Genomic DNA, 19,402 nt, shown 5'->3' on the forward strand with positions numbered 1-19,402 from the left:
GATGGTAACAGCAGGGTGTGGTAGGGATGGTAACAGCAGGGTGAGGTAGGGATGGCAACAGCAGGGTGAGGTAGGGATGGCAACAGCAGGGTGAAGTAGGGATGGCAACCGCAGGGTGTGGTTGGGCTGGAAACAGCAGGGTGAGGTAGGGATGGTAACAGCAGGGTGTGGTAGGGATGGTAACAGCAGGGTGTGGTAGTGATGGTAACAGCAAGGTGAGGTAGGGCGGGAAACAGCAGGGTGTGGTTGGGTTGGTAACAGCAGGGTGTGGTAGGGATGGTAACCGCAGGGTGAGGTAGGGATGGTAACAGCAGGGTGAAGTAGGGATGGAAACCGCAGGGTGTGGTTGGGCTGGAAACAGCAGGGTGAGGTAGGGATGGTAACAGCAGGGTGTGGTAGGGATGGTAACAGCAGGGTGTGGTAGTGATGGTAACAGCAAGGTGAGGTAGGGCGGGAAACAGCAGGGTGTGGTTGGGTTGGTAACAGCAGGGTGTGGTAGGGATGGTAACCGCAGGGTGAGGTAGGGATGGTAACAGCAGGGTGTGGTAGGGATGGTAACAGCAGGGTGAGGTAGGGATGGTACCAACAGGGTGTGGTAGGGCTGATTACAGCAAGGTGAGGTAGGGATGGTAACCACAGGGTGTGGTTGGGCTGGAAACAGCAGGGTGTGGTTGGGATGGTAACAGCAGGGTGAGGTAGGGATGGTAACAACAGGGTGTGTAGGGCTGATAACAGCAAGGTGAGGTAGGGATGGTACCAACAGCGTGTGGTAGGGCTGATTACAGCAAGGTGAGGTAGGGATGGTAACAGCAGGGTGAGGTAGGGATGCTAACAGCAAGGTGAGGTAGGGATGGTAACAGCAGGGTGAGGTAGGGATGCTAACAGCAAGGTGAGGTAGGGATGGTAACAGCAGGGTGAGGTAGGGATGGGAACAGCAGGGTGGGGTAGGAATGGTAACAGCAGGGTGAGGTTGGGCTGGTAACAGCAGGGTTTGGTTGGGCTGGTAACAGCAGGGTGTGGTAGTATTGGTAACAGCAAGGTCATGTAGGGGTGGTAACTGCAGGATGTGGTTGGGCTGGTAACAGCAGGGTGTGGTAGGGATGGTAACAGCAGGGTGATGTAGGGATGGTAACAGCTGGGTGAGGTAGGGATGGTAACAGCAGGGTGTGGTAGGGATGGTAACAGCAGGGTGAGGTAGGGATGGCAACAGCAGGGTGAGGTAGGGATGGCAACAGCAGGGTGAAGTAGGGATGGCAACCGCAGGGTGTGGTTGGGCTGGAAACAGCAGGGTGAGGTAGGGATGGTAACAGCAGGGTGTGGTAGGGATGGTAACAGCAGGGTGTGGTAGTGATGGTAACAGCAAGGTGAGGTAGGGCGGGAAACAGCAGGGTGTGGTTGGGTTGGTAACAGCAGGGTGTGGTAGGGATGGTAACCGCAGGGTGAGGTAGGGATGGTAACAGCAGGGTGAAGTAGGGATGGAAACCGCAGGGTGTGGTAGGGCTGGAAACAGCAGGGTGAGGTAGGGATGGTAACAGCAGGGTGTGGTAGGGATGGTAACAGCAGGGTGTGGTAGTGATGGTAACAGCAAGGTGAGGTAGGGCGGGAAACAGCAGGGTGTGGTTGGGTTGGTAACAGCAGGGTGTGGTAGGGATGGTAACCGCAGGGTGAGGTAGGGATGGTAACAGCAGGGTGTGGTAGGGATGGTAACAGCAGGGTGTGGTAGGGATGGTAACCGTAGGGTGAGGTAGGGATGGTAACAGCAGGGTGTGGTAGGGATGGTAACAGCATGGTGTGGTAGGGATGGTAACAGCAGGGTGTGGTTGGGATGGTAACAGCAGGGTGAGGTAGGGATGGTACCAACAGGGTGTGGTAGGGCTGATTACAGCAAGGTGAGGTAGGGATGGTTACAGCAGGGTGAGGTAGGGATGCTAACAGCAAGGTGAGGTAGGGATGGTAACAGCAGGGTGAGGTAGGGATGCTAACAGCAAGGTGAGGTAGGGATGGTAACAGCAGGGTGAGGTAGGGATGGGAACAGCAGGGTGAGGTAGGGATGGTAACAGCAGGGTGAGGTAGGGATGGTAACAGCAGGGTGAGGTAGGGATGGCAACAGCAGGGTGAGGTAGGGATGGTAACAGCAGGGTGTGGTTGGGCTGGAAACAGCAGGGTGAGGTGGGGATGGTAACAGCAGGGTGTGGTAGGGATGGTAACAGCAGGGTGTGGTTGGGCTAGAAACAGCAGGGTGAGGTAGGGATGGTAACAGCAGGGTGTGGTAGGGATGGTAACAGCAGGGTGTGGTAATGATGGTAACAGCAAGGTGAGGTAGGGCTGGAAACAGCAGGGTGTGGTTGGGTTGGTAACAGCAGGGTGTGGAAGGGATGGTAACAGCAAGGTGAGGTACGGATGGTAACAGCAGGGTGAGGTACGGATGGTAACAGCAGGGCGAGGTAGGGATGGTAACAGCAGGGTGTGGGAGGGGTGGTAACCGCAGGTTGTGGTAGGGATGGCAACAGCAGGGTGAGGTAGGGATGGCAACAGCAGGGTGAGGTAGGGATGGCAACAGCAGGGTGAGGTAGGGATGGTAACCACAGGGTGTGGTTGGGCTGGAAACAGCAGGGTGTGGTTGGGATGGTAACAGCAGGGTGAGGTAGGGATGGTAACAACAGGGTGTGTAGGGCTGATAACAGCAAGGTGAGGTAGGGATGGTACCAACAGCGTGTGGTAGGGCTGATTACAGCAAGGTGAGGTAGGGATGGTAACAGCAGGGTGAGGTAGGGATGCTAACAGCAAGGTGAGGTAGGGATGGTAACAGCAGGGTGAGGTAGGGATGCTAACAGCAGGGTGAGGTTGGGCTGGTAACAGCAAGGTGTGGTAGTATTGGTAACAGCAAGGTCATGTAGGGGTGGTAACTGCAGGATGTGGTTGGGCTGGTAACAGCAGGGTGTGGTAGGGATGGTAACAGCAGGGGGATGTAGGGATGGTAACAGCTGGGTGAGGTAGGGATGGTAACAGCAGGGTGTGGTAGAGATGGTAACAGCAGGGTGAGGTAGGGATGGTAACAGCAGGGTGAGGTAGGGATGGCAACAGCAGGGTGAGGTAGGGATGGCAACAGCAGGGTGAGGTAGGGATGGCAACCGCAGGGTGTGGTTGGCTGGAAACAGCAGGGTGAGGTAGGGATGGTAACAGCAGGGTGTGGTAGGGATGGTAACAGCAGGGTGTGGTAGTGATGGTAACAGCAAGGTGAGGTAGGGCTGGAAACAGCAGGGTGTGGTAGGGATGGTAACCGCAGGGTGAGGTAGGGATGGTAACAGCAGGGTGTGGTAGGGATGGTAACAGCAGGGTGTGGTAGGGCTGGTAACAGTAGGGTGTGGTAGGGCTGGTAACAGCAGGGTGTGGTTGGGCTGATAACAGCAAGGTGAGGTAGGGATGTTAACAGCAGGGTGTGGTTGGGATGGTAACAGCAGGGTGAGGTAGGGATGGTACCAACAGGGTGTGGTAGGGCTGATTCCAGCAAGGTGAGGTAGGGATGGTTACAGCAGGGTGAGGTAGGGATGCTAACAGCAAGGTGAGGTAGGGATGGTAACAGCAGGGTGAGGTAGGGATGCTAACAGCAAGGTGAGGTAGGGATGGTAACAGCAGGGTGAGGTAGGGATGGTAACAGCAGGGTGAGGTAGGGATGGTAACAGCAAGGTGAGGTAGGGATGGTAACAGCAGGGTGAGGTAGGGATGGTAACAGCAGGGTGAGGTAGGGATGGCAACAGCAGGGTGAGGTAGGGATGGTAACAGCAGGGTGTGGCTGGGCTGGAAACAGCAGGGTGAGGTAGGGATGGTAACAGCAGGGTGTGGTAGGGATGGTAACAGCAGGGTGTGGTTGGGCTGGAAACAGCAGGGTGAGGTAGGGATGGTAACAGCAGGGTGTGGTAGGGATGGTAACAGCAGGGTGTGGTAGTGATGGTAACAGCAAGGTGAGGTAGGGCTGGAAACAGCAGGGTGTGGTTGGGTTGGTAACAGCAGGGTGTGGTAGGGATGGTAACCGCAGGGTGAGGTAGGGATGGTAACAGCAGGGTGTGGTAGGGATGGTAACAGCATGGTGTGGTAGGGCTGGTAACAGTAGGGTGTGGTAGGGCTGGTAACAGCAGGGTGTGGTTGGGCTGATAACAGCAAGGTGAGGTAGGGATGGTAACAGCAGGGTGTGGTTGGGATGGTAACAGCAGGGTGAGGTAGGGATGGTACCAACAGGGTGTGGTAGGGCTGATTACAGCAAGGTGAGGTAGGGATGGTTACAGCAGGTGAGGTAGGGATGCTAACAGCAAGGTGAGGTAGGGATGGTAACAGCAGGGTGAGGTAGGGATGCTAACAGCAACGTGAGGTAGGGATGGTAACAGCAGGGTGAGGTAGGGATGGTAACAACAGGGTGAGGTAGGGATGGTACCAACAGGGTGTGGTAGGGCTGATTACAGCAAGGTGAGGTAGGGATGGTTACAGCAGGGTGAGGTAGGGATGCTAACAGCAAGGTGAGGTAAGGATGGTAACAGCAGGATGAGGTAGGGATGCTAACAGCAAGGTGAGGTAGGGATGGTAACAGCAGGGTGAGGTAGGGATGGGAACAGCAGGGTGAGGTAGGGATGGTAACAGCAGGGTGAGGTAGGGATGGTAACAGCAAGGTGAGGTACGGATGGTAACAGCAGGGTGAGGTAGGGATGGTAACAGCAGGGTGAGGTAGGGATGGCAACAGCAGGGTGAGGTAGGGATGGTAACAGCAGGGTGTGGTTGGGCTGGAAACAGCAGGGTGAGGTAGGGATGGTAACAGCAGGGTGTGGTAGGGATGGTAACAGCAGGGTGTGGTAGGGATGGTAACAGCAGGGTGTGGTAGGGATGGGGTATGGGTAGGATGTGAGGAATCAAGGGGGAAAGGGTTAGGATTGGGTCTGTCACATGAGCCTGCGTACCTGTTGACTAACACAGCCATGCTGGCTCGTCAGACTGGACACTTTGGCCTGGAACTTCTGGGTCTGCTCCTCAGCCTGGAGAGAGAAGGGGAGGGAGGGGAGCGAGGGAGGGAGGGAGGGAGGGAGGGAGGGAGGGATCAGAAACATGCAGTTTGAACTCATAAAGGAGCTAGAGGTGAGATAGACATTTGTCGATAGAGAGGGCATTGAGTAAGGTGATTCATCCTAACATGGAAATGTCCATCATGAAATCCACTGCATACTCAGAGTGTTGGTGTGAACCTGGACAAGGATCTCTGGCTGTACACAGAGTCCATCATAGCAAATGAGGATGAACAAAAGCAGTGGATGGAGTTTTAAAAATAATTTTCTGTCTGAGACAGGGTTGTGGGCATGTACACTTCCACATACATGTGCTGGACCCCTCTGTCTCCCTGTGGATCGTCTCATTGAGGCGTCTCTCTCTCTTTCTCTCCCTCCCTGCTCTTTACTTCTCTCATGTCTGGGAGCAGTAATCTGTTCCTGAGCCAGCACTGCTGGGATTAAGCAGTGACTGAAGACAGGATATATGCGTCATTAAAGCAGAGAGCACAGAGACAAAGTCAACAAAGGTGACATGGAGAGAGAGCAGACAAATCACGCACGCACGCACACACACACACACACACACACACAGTTTCTTCCATAGCCTCCTGTGAATAGTAATACAGCAGCAGTGAGGCAGCTTCATTTCCATGTGAGGAGCACGGCTGGCATGGCATCAGGTGGATTAATGCTGCTGTCCTGGAGAGCTGTAATGGATGCCTGGGCAGAGGAGCTGGGGCTCAGGGTGCACTCAAACCCCACTACTAAAGGTTACAGGGAAATGCAGAGAAATTATAGTGGGAGAGCGTGCAGAGTGCAGAGGCCCGGGAAAATGACTAATTGTGTTCAGATAAAGGCTCTGGCCGTATGCTGAGCACTAGAGGAAATGTGCCGGACTTCCACCACCTCACATGGAGAGGCTGGATCAGTGGGAGGCTTTTGAACAAGGTTCTGAGCCACGGCAAACACAATTCCAGCTTCTTCAACATGAGCGTAGCTGCTTTTACAATGGCAAGTACTCTAGGAGTAATCCAGTATACCCAATAAGCACTGACATCAAGTATCTCATCGTGGGTGAGATGGTAAGACTAGAACTGAAGTAGACTCATTGAGTGTAACAGTCAGGTCAACATTACATTATCTTACAGAGTAGTAGTCCCTGTGTGTCTGTATTTCTCTATCTGTACAGATGGGTTGATGGTGGTGTATAGCATGGTGGGCTCACCCTCCTCCTGGCTTCCTGTAGCCTGTCTTGGCACTCCGTGAGCTGGGCACGGGTCTCTGTCAGCTCCCCCTCCAGGTCCACACACCTCCGCTCGGCCTGGACACTCTCTGTGCCCTCTCTGTCCCTGGCCGAGCTCTGCAGAGAACACACCACCACTGCCAGCCTTTCCACCTGCGCGCACGCACGCACATTACTGTAAGGTTAGCACAACATTAGGTCTCAGCTCCATCTTCTCCCAGTGGGACAGTAGGCTGGCCCGAGTCATTGTGACCCCTTACTAATACTGGAGGGGAATCCATGGCAATCAGGTAAGAGTAGCTCTCATTTCCCTCTCATTATACATCCTCATTCCCAGCACAAACAGAGCCCATATCCACCCAGCCCCTGAGCCATGTCTATGTTTAACTCATCCATATTCCCCTAGTCCCAGGGGAGAGCACAGTTTCCTGAGTGGGAATCTCTGTCTGTCTGTCTGCCCAGGTCAATGGAGAAGGACTGGGTCTCTGAGAGGAAGAGACCATGGAAAGACACAAACTTGCATACAAGCATGCACACAATCGCATGTACACACACACACACATGTGCACACTCACATTATGTAGGCATGGATATGAGCAGACTCTCAATGGTAATAAACAACATCTTACAGAGACATTTTTACAGACAGAGACTCCAGAGTAACCAGTACTGTGAATGTGAGCATCAAGGTCTCCATTTTCAAAAGATATGGACTTAGTTTATGGAAGTCTCCAAGTCTGTGGAGAGATTTTTGTTACGGAGGACAATATGAATCCTGGTGTGAATCAGCGTGTATTGTTGCTGATGATGGACTTTGGGTTATGAAAGTGTTTCCACTAGAGTGTGTGTATTGTGTTAGTGGTGGACTCCAGTCACTGTGAACCACGACAGGCACCCAGTCTGACCTCGGCTCCCTGCTCCCGCTTATATCCCATGAGTGCCTCATTTTCTCCCTCCACCTGCACAAGACGCCCTTTGACCGCAGCCAGCTAGGGAGACAAAAGAGACATGATGTCAGAGAGGGAGGAATACTACAGTACTGCAGCGTAAACAAGGTCTACTTGTCTCTGAACAAACACTGGAATATGGTAAATATATATCCACACTATTCAATACAGCATTTCATTATTTCTTACAGCAACACTGTTACCAAAGCTTCTGTAGAAACTGCAAGAGTGAACTCATACACGGCGAAAGTAAATTGTTTGTGTCATTATATAGCCTAATTAGCCTACTCCTATCTATACAGAAATAAATAGGCTACTACATCAGAAAGCGCAATTTGGCCACAGGAGATCATTCGATTCTTTAAATCACATTGCATACAGTCAGAAGTGCCTGCAATTTGGGCAACGCGCGTTAAATTCCAAATAGATGACTGTTGAGTTGAGACTGTCAGTGAAAAGTAGAGAAGCCCTGCCAGGCATATCGCAATATTTCAAAATACAATTGTGGGAAAACATATTTTGGAAAGCAAATGGCTACTGCCATAGAGAGAAGACAATGAAAACACTCTAATCTGTCTTTTAGTTATCCAAATTGTCATTGAGCGAACAGTAGCCTATCTCATTGGCACCAGCGGAGAGCACCGGGCATATCCCCGTGGTGAGTGTGCATATTCACTCTTTATCATTGTTGGCTCAGTGCCACTTGAAAGTTTGTTATTCCCTCCCCCAGTTTAGATGGACATCATATTGTGTTTGCGTCTCCCCTTCTCATAGTGTCACATCCGTCGTAGAAATTAGTGGACCAGGGCGCAGCGTGAGTAGAGTTCCACATATTTATTTCAGTGAAATTAAAAACAACAAAGAATAAACGAACGTGCCATTCGTAGCGCACATGCGCTAGGGGCTGTTGGTCGAGCCGAGGAGAGTGCCAGAGACCGTCGGGGAGTCGATGGAGCAGTGTGAGGAAGGAGATCGGAGAGAGATGTTGGTTAGGTGTATTCTGCAGCGCATTCGCCCGCATTCGCCCAGCCCGGTACGTCCTGTGCCGGCTCCCCGCACTCACCCTGAAGAGCGTGTCATCAGTCCGGTGAAATGTGTGCCGGCTCCACGCACCAGGCCTCCAGTGCGCCTTCCCAGCCCGGCACTCGCCCTGAAGACTGTGTCACCAGCCCTTAGTCCTCTGCACCGGTGCTCAGTTCAGGCACGGCATCCAGTTCCGCTCCAGGGCCGGAGCCTTCCTCTGCACCGGTGCTCAGTCCAGGCACGGCGTCCAGTCCCGCTCCAGGGCCTGAGCCTTCCTCTGCACCGGTGCTCAGTCCAGGCACGGCACGGCACGGCACGGCACGGCGTCCAGTCCCGCTCCAGGGCCTGAGCCTTCCTCTGCACCGGTGCTCAGTCCAGGCACGGCACGGCACGGCGTCCAGTCCCGCTCCAGGGCCTGAGCCTTCCTCTGCACTGGTGCTCAGTCCAGGCACGGCGTCCAGTCCCTCTCCATGGCCTGAACCTTCCTCTGCACCGGTGCTCAGTCCAGGCACGGCGTCCAGTCCCGCTCCAGGGCCTGAGCCTTCCTCTACGTCGGTGCCCAGTTCAGGCACGGTGTCCAGTCCCTCTCCAGGGCCTGAGCCTTCCTCTGCACCGGTGCTCAGTCCAGGCACGGCGTCCAGTCCCGCTCCATGGCCTGAGCCTTCCTCTACGCCAGTGCACAGTTCAGGCACGGTCTCCAGTCCCTCTTCATGGCCTGAACCTTCCTCTGCACCGGTGCCCAGACCAGGCACGGCGTCCAGTCCCGCTCCATGGCCGGAGCCTTCCACTGCGCTGATGCCCAGTCCAGGCACGGCGTCCAGTCCCTCTCCATGGCCGGATCTGCGGTCTGAGTGGAACCTGCCCATCTAGGTTCAGGTTTTGCGGTCGGAGTCCGCACCTTTGGGGGGGGGGGGGTTTCTAGTCTTTATTTTCTATGTTGGTGTGAGTATGGTTCCCAATTGGAGGCAGCTGATGATCGTTGCCTCTAATTGGGGATCATACTTAGTGTGGTCCGTTTCCCACCTGCGTTGTAGGATATTGTTTGGTTTAGTGCCTATGTGCGCTACGGATGGCACATTCATTAATTCTTTGTTGTTTTTAGTGTCACTGAAATATATATGAGGAACTCTACTCACGCTGCGCCTTGGTCCAATCATTTCTACGACGGATGTGACACATAGGCCTATTATATGGATCAGACAACGTCGTTTTTAATGATCTGTTTGCATTTTTTATGGTAAAAATGTGATTCCCCAAACTTAAAACTCACGTGCCGCCTATGAGTGAACTTCTTTCAGGTTAGGCAGAAGCTTGTATGACTAATATGGACAGGGACCAGAGTCACCACATTAAAATCTATTCAATCTCGGGAGAAAGGACAGTGACACGTCATTATGGAGAGTAGAAAATGGCCTTTAAATTAAAGGTGGGTGACACAGCGGTGATAATGACTATCTGAGTCATGGATGGCCTGGAATGAAACACACAGGGAGTAAGGACAGGATAGGTTGACAAGACTGACAAGACAGTTGATTAGTTCATCATTAATGGACACTGATAGCACATGGATGAAATAGGCTGGTTTACCTCCATTAGCATAATGGTTATTAGCATAATGCCCAATTGGTGTCCGGAGCACTTGGATATCAATACACAGCATCCATTAATTGGACATAACTGATGTAAACATCCGTTCTAGCCATGACTGTACAGTTACAGGAGGCTACAGAATATAGTAATGCTATGAAGGAAAATAAACTGACTCGTTCATTTTATTACATATAGATAGAAGGGGGAGATAAAGGCAGAGAGCTCAGGGAATGGTGCAGTCATTGATAGAGTGACAAGTGTGAATGAGATCCCATCAGGCATGTAGAGCAGATCGCTGCTGTGGATCCCTCCAGCTCAAGGCAGAGTCTGCCTAGAGACCTAGCGACAGGTGACACAGGCGCTGACAGCCAGCACTGGCTCTGAATATGATTGGTTTGCCGTTCTCTCCAGGAGGGGAGGCCAGCAACAGCTAGAGATCTCCTTCAGCTGAGCATCACAACACTGACCTTTTTTTTACCGGAATGTATAACTGTTTAAGTAACTAACTACTCAGGCCTCCCGAGTGGTGCAGTGGTCTAAGGCACTGCATCGCAGTGCTAGCTGTGCCACTAGAGATACTGGTTCAAGCCGTGCGCAATACACGCTGACACGGTCGTCAGGTGTATGGTGTTTCCTCCGACACATTGGTGCGGCTGGCTTCCGGGTTAAGCGAGCAGTGTGTCAGCGGCTTGGCTGGGTTGTGTTTCAGGGGACACACGGCTCTCGACCTTCATCTCTCCCGAGTCCGTACGGGAGTTGCAGCGATGGGACAAGACTGTAACTACCAATTGGATACCACGAAATGGGGGCGAAAAAGGGGTAAAAAAATAATAATAATAATAAAAAAGTATCTAACTACTGTATATTTATGGATGTACATTTTTCTACATGTCTGTCTGGTCTGCCTTATTGTGTGCATGTCTGACTATCTACCCGTCTGTCTGTGTGTGTCTGTCTGTCAGTCTGTTGTTGACAGACAGGCTCCTCATCCCCCCAGTTCTCTGTAGTAAACAACATAGTCATCCTGCTCTGACTCATGTTTCCTGGCCTGCCAGTTAGACTGTAGAGAGGAGAGAGGTGGTCTGGGCCAGAGGCAGACAGGGCCAGCTGCTCAGCACATGTTCCCACGCCACGACCCAGCATCAGATAGCACAACTGTACTAATGGAACCAATACGGGGCTGTCCCGGTATGGCACTTTGGTCCATAAGACAGGATGTTGTGCCTCCATCAACATGGAGGATTATCGCCCATTATGCTGCTATTGGATCACTGTGCAGATTTAACCTAGGCTTACGTACCCTGACTATATAGTTTTGCTAGAAAGTGAGACATCTTCAAGTTTCTAAAGGATGAGTTATTTTATGGTCAACAAATAAGCTCCTCTATAAGATGACGCACTTTCACAGTTTAGCTAATTCGGCAACAGATGGTTATGATGCTTTCTATACAAAACACATTTAAATGATAAAGACACAAGAAAGTGGACACAACCTGTATGATGAGTTATTCTACATTTTTCAAACACATTTGGATTAGATTCCTGGGGGTAAATTGGTTGTTTCTAGACCGTGCACTAGTGAACAGACACCCAACACACACATTCAAAGAACTGTAGACACAAAGCATCATGGCTGAACAAGAGCTAACAGAGAGAGGAGGCCTGAGAAGCCTGAGACTGGCGGTGAGTTCTCTACCTGAGTGTGGAGCTCCTCTGCCTGCTGTGTCTGGGTCTGCAGGTCCCTCTGCTGCTGCTCTCTTCGGCTGTGTCCCCTCTGGAGCTCCAGTTGTCTCTCCTGTAGCTCCGTCTGCAGCTGAGAGATCCTCTGCCCATGGACATCCAGCTATCGAACCACAAAAGAAGGCAGGGCGGCAGAGGAGGAGAAAATCAATCCAGTAAAAAGAGCCTCTCCTCTCCTTTCGTCTTGGCTCTGCCTGCCTGTCTATCTGAGACATGGCTACACCACGGATCCCAGATCAGAACCACCAGCTGCCCAAGTCCAGACACCCTGAGTCCCAGGACTGCTCTCCCAACATCAGCCCTGACATCCGCCTCAAACCGCCTGCCTCTGATGAGTAAGAAAGCGCCTGGATTAATTAAATAAGAGCAAAAAATCTATCTGACGAATACAACCTACCGCATTGAAATGGTTGCCATTTATGCATTGTCCAAACCCAAAACGAGTACTGATGGTGAGAGATTGTCCAGTTCTTATTCTGAACAATAACAGCGGGTCAATGATGGGTCAATAAAGAATAATCACCATGGAACTAATCTGAATGTCTGATCTTAACTAATTAAATACCTTTTCATTTTCAACGTTATCATCTCCTAGAAGCTGGGGTTTGCGTCAGTGAGTGTCAACACACACGATAACAGACTGGATGTATGTTTACATATAAATACTACAATGTTACTCATATGCAGTTAATGCATTGACAACCAACTGCTGAAGTGTCATTAAACGAAGAAAAAGGAAATAATCATTATAATATGAGAAACAGTAGAATTCATCATATAATGTAAAACAACTTAGAACAGCATAACAACTAATAACAACATTTGAAATCATTGTAATAATCACTGGACAGGATTCCTAGAACCTAAAAAGGCTTCACTCGGCTGTCCCCATAGGAGAACCCTTTGAATAACCTTTTTTGGTTCCTGGTAGAACCCTTTTGGGTTCCATGAAGAAAACTTTCCACAGAGGGTTCTACCTGAAACCAAAAAAGGGTTCTACCTGGAACCAAAAAGGGTTCTCCTATGGGGACAGCTGAACAAACCTTTTGGAACCCTTTTTTCTAAGAGTGTCTAGTGTTTTTACCATCAACATGTAACCAAACAAACTACTGGACCAGTGAGGGATCCCACTGATCCCGGTCTGACACCTGCAGGAGGCTGGCCAGTGGGCTGGCCCGGCACGCCAACACAGCACTAACTCTAATAAACTACCTCTAATTAACACAACACAGTCACCTGCTAAATCATATTAGAGAGAGAGAGGGAGAATGGAGGGAAGGGAGGGAGGAGGGAAAGTAGGGAGAGTGGGATAGAAAGAGAGAGAGGAGGGAAAGGAAAGACCCATGCAGGTGCTGGTCTAGTTGGTCAGAGACAGAGACATAGTCTTGTTTCTGTATGTGAGATGGTGATGGTGGTAGCTAATCACAACAGCAGCAAGAGGAGGAGGAAAGGAAAACAGACAAGATGGAGTCCCAGACGACTCCCAGGACGACCCATTAATCAAACATCTGCATACAGGCTGAGAGATAATCCACAAATCCGCCCAGAACAGGACCCGCGCGGGCGTTTCTCCCCTTCTTTCTCTGTTGAAAAGCATCATGGCTGCCTCCACCTATCTCCCTCTTGGAAAGCCTGATGAGGTGACTGCTGCTTATTCCTCAATTAGAAAGTAGCAATGATATAGGAATCGTTTCCACGGAATCCCACCAAAAACCTGGCTCATCCCTTTAGCTCTCTCTTTCTGTGTGCGATCCACGCCGATTACCCTGCTCTTGCTTTCTTTCCCTCACAATCGCTCCCTCTCTCTATTCTCCCCTCCTAAACTGATCAATACTTCATTTAAATCATGACATTAGCACACTACAACTGGAGAAAAACAGAGAGTAGGAACACAAAATGCGCTTCGTATGTTAAGCGGATAACAGATAACAGTATATTTTTTTTTGGGGGGGGGGGGGGGGTAAAGTTTAAATATTTGTTTTAACAGGAAGTAAAAACAAAAGATAGAAATGTATGCAAGTGCGCGGGGCTGTAGCACCGTTTTGATTTGAGCTCCCGAGCCTCACACTGATCAATAGCACATTTAAATCCCAGACAGAGGAGCACTATCATCACATCAGAGGAAAAGAGAAACACGCTTCCTAATTATCATGTCAAATAACCAACGCTGCGGATGCCCTAGTTAGACGGTGCTGATAGAGACGTATTTCATATTTATTCAAGCAGAAATCTTTCATATTTTCCATTTGGACCTGAATGAGTAATACCGTTATATATATGCACTCTCACGCATTTATCTATTCACGTAATTCACAATGAATCCAATCAATAGTGCCCTCCCCACAGCCGGCTTCCTGGTCATATACATCTGCGTAGGATCACATAATAAACTGTTCAGAATGCCAAAACGAGCCCATCTGATTTCCTGCCGCTGATTGGAATAGCTGGCGCTGCAAATGACTGGCTAATCTTGGTGCTGGTCATTAATCCTAGCTGGATATTTACCTGAGCAGACTGGGAGTCGCGGGCCTGGTGGGAGAGCAGCACATCTCGCCGGAGCCTCTGGATGGTTGCGTCCCGACATGATAACTGGGGTGCAGCCAGCCCAACGGGTCAGGTTTTCCCATGCCGAACGTGGGTGAACAGAGGAGAGGAGAGAGGGGCAGAGTGTGAACCCAATACTAGGCGTGAGGTGGGATAGAGAGAGGCAAAGCCAGACGATCACTCAGAGAACATGCACTTACATATAGCCTGGCGCCAATGTCAACCAATGAGCAATTAGACAGACAAGACTAACACTATTGATCGTGGGTTCTAGCTTTTTTATCCAGGGCTAACTAGGCTGCCTGAGGTTGTGTGACGGCTGCTGTGGCTGCAAACTGGGAGGGGAGGGTGGGATGGAGGAAGGTGGAGGGCGACGGACAGGGTAGGGCAGGTCCTTCTCTCCCCAGGCCTTGAGCTCTGAGTTGGGGACTGGTCATTACCATTTAGCCTGCTATTGATCTGCCTGCTAAATAAGCCTGGACCCCATGCAGTCACACACACAATCACAGAGACACATACTCAAATACACACACAATCACAGAGACACATACTCAAATACACACACAATCACAGAGACACATACTCAAATACACACACAATCACAGAGACACATACTCAAACACACACACACAATCACAGAGACACATACTCATATACACACACAATCACAGAGACACATACTCAAATACACACACAATCACAGAGACACATACTCAAATACACACACAATCACAGAGACACCATGACACCACAATAACATTACTAGTAATTCATCAATAGTTAAGGGTCTGATTTCCAATCAACAGGTTATTGGACAACATCAGTACAATGGAAAGACTAGATTACTTCATGGTGTACATTGCATTTTGGTCATGTATGGGGGACACTGGGACTTTATTGGGTGATTATTGCTACATGACAGTAGCCATTGACTTGATGGGTGTGACTACCTCAGTCTTCAGCAGTTCTCTGCCCCTCTGTTCTGTAAGATGTGGGACTGGACTGGATCCTGTCGGGTCAGTAGTACTCCCCTAGAAAATAATGAACAGAATATGGTTGTTGTGACTTCAGTATCTAATTCTCATGAGAAATTGGGTGGTTCGATCCCTGAATGCTGAAAGTCGTGGTATATCAAACCGTATAACACGGGTATGATAACAAATGATTTTTACTGCTCTAATTACATTGGCAACCAATATATAATATAATATAATAGCAATAAGACACCTTGGGGGTTTGTGGTATATGGCCAATATACCACGGCAAATGGCCGTATCCGTTGTGCATAAGAAGAGCCCTTAGTCGTGATATACTGGCCATATACCACACTCCTTCGGGTCTTATTGCGTAATAATAAAGAGAGACAGAAAGAGAGACAGAAAGAGAGACAGAAAGAGGGACAGACAGACAGACAGAAAGAGGGACAGACAGACAGGCAGAAAGAGGGACAGACAGACAGACATACACAGACAGACAGACAGACAGACAGACAGACAGACAGACAGACAGACAGACAGACAGACAGACAGACAGAGGGCCAGACAGGCAGAAAGAGGGACAGACAGACAGACAGACAGACAGACAGACAGACAGACAGACAGAGGGACAGACAGACAGGCAGAAAGAGGGACAGACAGACAGACAGACAGACAGACAGACAGACAGACAGACAGACAGAAAGAAAGAGGGAAAGACAGACAGACAGGCAGAAAAAGGGACAGACAGACAGACAGACAGACAGACAGACAGACAGACAGGCAGAAAGAGGGACAGACAGACAGGCAGAAAGAGGGACAGACAGACAGGCAGAAAGAGGGACAGACAGACAGACAGACAGACAGACAGACAGACAGACAGACAGACAGAAAGAGGGACAGACAGACAGGCAGAAAGAGGGACAGACAAACAGACAGACAGACAGACAGACAGACAGACAGACAGACAGACAGACAGACAGACAGAAAGAGGGACAGACAGAAAGGCAGAAAGAGGGACAGACAGACAGGCAGAAAGAGGGACAGACAGACAGACAGACAGACAGACAGACAGACAGACAGACAGACAGACAGACAGACAGACAGACATACAGAGACAGACAGACAGACAGACAGACAGACTGACAGAAAGAGGGACAGACAGACAGGCAGAAAGAGGGACAGACAGACAGACAGACAGACAGACAGACAGACAGACAGAGACAGAAAGAGGGACAGACAGACAGGCAGAAAGAGGGACAGACAGACAGACAGACAGACAGACAGACAGACAGACAGACAGACAGACAGACAGAAAGAGGGACAGACAGACAGACAGAAAGAGGGACAGACAGACAGACAGACAGACAGACAGACAGACAGACAGACAGACAGACAGACAGTGTGGTTTGGACAGCCAGTTGATGGCTGAGAAGGACGACAGTTAAACAGAGACAGAGAGTACTGCCTGGTGCTGGAAAACCCATCTTCCAGTCAGACAATGAGTAACTGGGAAACATGTATTTTATGAGCATTCCTTCATTGTGAAGACAGAAAGTTAAGTTGAGTTCATGAAAGCTGGCGGGGATCGTGATGGGGACATGTGATCTGCTCTCCATGCCGGAGACGTTTGCCTCCACATTAGCGTCTACAGTGTGGAGCCCAGTTAGCTAATGCTGAGAGCCTTTAACCCTGTTTACAATGCACCCCCACCACCCACCCCACCCGGTTCTCAGCCTCCACTTCTACATCCTCAATTATATCCTAACCACCAACTACCAAGGACATTCTCCCAGCTAGCACACAATCACGGGCCGTCGTCTTCAGAGACTCAGTGCATTAGAGATGTGTGGAAAGCACATTAGGACCTCTGCTATTTTACAAGAATGTGGAGAATCTACTGTCCTTGGTCATTTATACAGAACTAGCTGCTTTCATACAGATGAGATGGTACACACTATTTAGTATGAGCAGTGTGATGTTCGAGATGCATAGACATGAGAAAATTAATTAACAACCAATCATACTGTTGTGTATCTTTTTCTTCCTGTGGCATCTTTTCTGCAAACCATCCTTTGGTGTGTGTTTGAAAATCAACCCTGATATTCCAAAGAGAGAGACAAAAAAAGTATCTCAGAGGTGATTGCTCATTCCTCACAGCTTCAAACAGCACTGCATCAGAAGGACACCTTTAATATTCAGACTTTCCACGTCACTCTAGGCTAAATCCCTAGCAACCACCATAGCAACACCCTCTGAGTTGGACGTGAAATGCATGGCAAGTTCCCTCCTGCCACCAGGCAGAGACGGGGTAAAGAGAAGAAAAAAGAGAGAGACGGATATGCCTCAAAGAACTGAATTAAAGCATAGATGAGAAACAGACACACAGGAACAAACCAGACGAATACCCATATCAATAATCTCACATGCATGTCTGTGTGACATACGCTACACAGAACACAGTGGAGGCTGATAAACACAGTCTAAACAACAGTAGGGTAATACATGTAAAAACTTGAAAACGGATTGTTTATTTGCCAAAAGACATATACTCTCAAATATAAATTCTCGTTTTGGCAAAAGATCGTCCTACGTCGTCTCTCCTCCGTGACCCTGAAACCGATAAGTGGTCGAGGAGTGTGTCATTTCATTAGTAGGCAAACGGAAATGTCCTCCCCTCCTCGATAGCCACCTTTCATCGAGGATACTCGTGTATCCTACCTCGGTATGTTTTGTAATCTGCTACACCCCCTCCCTTTTAATCAGCTTTAAAACAATATACTACTTAATGCTTTATTTATCAAATGTATTACATAACTAACTCAATTTCTTTTGATCACTTTACACATTTATCCACCCCTGTAAACATCATTTGCCTATTGACACATGAGTGGAGAAGGACCATCTCATTTCACACAAACACATTTCAATCCACGTTCACTTTCCTCACCGACTCTCCTCGATTACCTTTGACCTTTTTCAAAAAGAGGCGAGAGAGGACGGAGGAGAGAGGACGCAGGAGATGAGGAAATCTAATTGACAAAAGGTCATAGGCTAGTTCAAATGTATTTTTCAGGTTCTCCTCCTGCAAGGGACAACAACAGCATCTCTGTCTCATTTGGGCCGAGCTGGGAAGAGCTGGAGTGTGTAACAAATATCTGTTTTATTGTCACATACACCGTGTTGTTTTACAGGGGTTTAAGGGTTATGTGCCTTGCTCAAGGGCACATAGACAGATCACCTAGTCGGCTCGGGGATGTGAACCGGCGACCTTTCGGTTACTGGCCCAACGCTCTTAACCGCTGGGCTACCTGCCGCCCCAGGTGTGTGTGTGTGCCATCAGTCATGGGTGGGGTGTGGGAGGGGCAAAGCAGATGGGCCGCCCCTGTCCAGCCCCCCATCCATAGACACTTCCTGTACCACAGTAATGACCTCCAAGTGAGCCTCTTCCATCAAAATTTTTAGGTCCCCCCCGCATCTGGTTTCCTAGTCTCTGGGATTCTAGCTCTCAGAAGCTGATGAGTTCAGTCAAACTTCATTAAGTTTATAGGCGCAGCCCAGTGGTCCCTGGTGGCACTCTACACAGAACAAGCCCCTCGTCTGGCAGAGAGTGATGGGGCTGCTCTGCCTGAGAGAGGCCCTTTACTGCCTCAGCTCACAGGTGGAGGGGAGACTCTTTATCCCCCCGCCTCTATCTATCTCAGTCCTCTCTGTCTCACCGCACTCCTCTCTGTCTCCCCCACTGCCCTCTCCGTCTCCCCCTCTCTCTGTCTCTATACATCTCATTCCTCTGCGTCACTCTCTGACGACCCCTCTCCCTCTATCTGTCTCTCTCACTACCCTCACTCCTTCTCAATCTTTCTCTCGATATCTCCCAGTCTCCCTTCTTATTCTCTCTGCCTTTCTCTCTGGGGGTGGCCTGGGTGAGGAGTCCACAGTACTGCTCATCATTCTCCACTTGGGCAGTAATACATGCAGGACAATAGTACATGTATGAATGTATTCATGTGAGCTGGGCACCATCTCGGTCTCAAGCAGCTGTCATGTCCACAGAGAGGAGAGGTGCTGGTTCTCCTCCATACAGGGTGGACTGACAAACTAAGCCCTGGACGGACCAACCCGGGTCCCCAACCAAATACTGACCAAATACTGACCAATACTAACCAACTAACCAGACCCCAACAGAGAGAGAAAGCTATTATAGTCTTCACTTCCCCACGACTTCGTATTACCCAAAGATGTGCAACAGCTTCACAGTCCACCACCCCAACTATTCCATCCGACCTGGGTAGAGGCTCACTGGGGAGGGAG

At 49.9% G+C, this 19,402-nt stretch overlaps 1 protein-coding gene across 1 annotated transcript in view; it reads right to left on the minus strand.

Annotated features, from left to right (window-relative positions):
• Window positions 1-19,402, minus strand: part of LOC139384557 (early endosome antigen 1-like) — a 246,497-nt gene that overhangs the window by 186,041 nt on the left and 41,054 nt on the right. The window contains exons 4-9 of the mRNA XM_071129395.1: window positions 15,068-15,148; window positions 14,079-14,162; window positions 11,530-11,676; window positions 7,179-7,262; window positions 6,256-6,426; window positions 4,947-5,021 (exon numbers count right to left, since the gene is read on the minus strand). Of these exons, the coding sequence (XP_070985496.1) occupies window positions 4,947-5,021; window positions 6,256-6,426; window positions 7,179-7,262; window positions 11,530-11,676; window positions 14,079-14,162; window positions 15,068-15,148 (642 nt within the window). The remainder of the gene's footprint in view (window positions 1-4,946; window positions 5,022-6,255; window positions 6,427-7,178; window positions 7,263-11,529; window positions 11,677-14,078; window positions 14,163-15,067; window positions 15,149-19,402) is intronic.

This window comes from Oncorhynchus clarkii, chromosome 26 (assembly GCF_045791955.1).
Source record: "Oncorhynchus clarkii lewisi isolate Uvic-CL-2024 chromosome 26, UVic_Ocla_1.0, whole genome shotgun sequence".
NCBI lineage: Eukaryota > Metazoa > Chordata > Actinopteri > Salmoniformes > Salmonidae > Oncorhynchus > Oncorhynchus clarkii.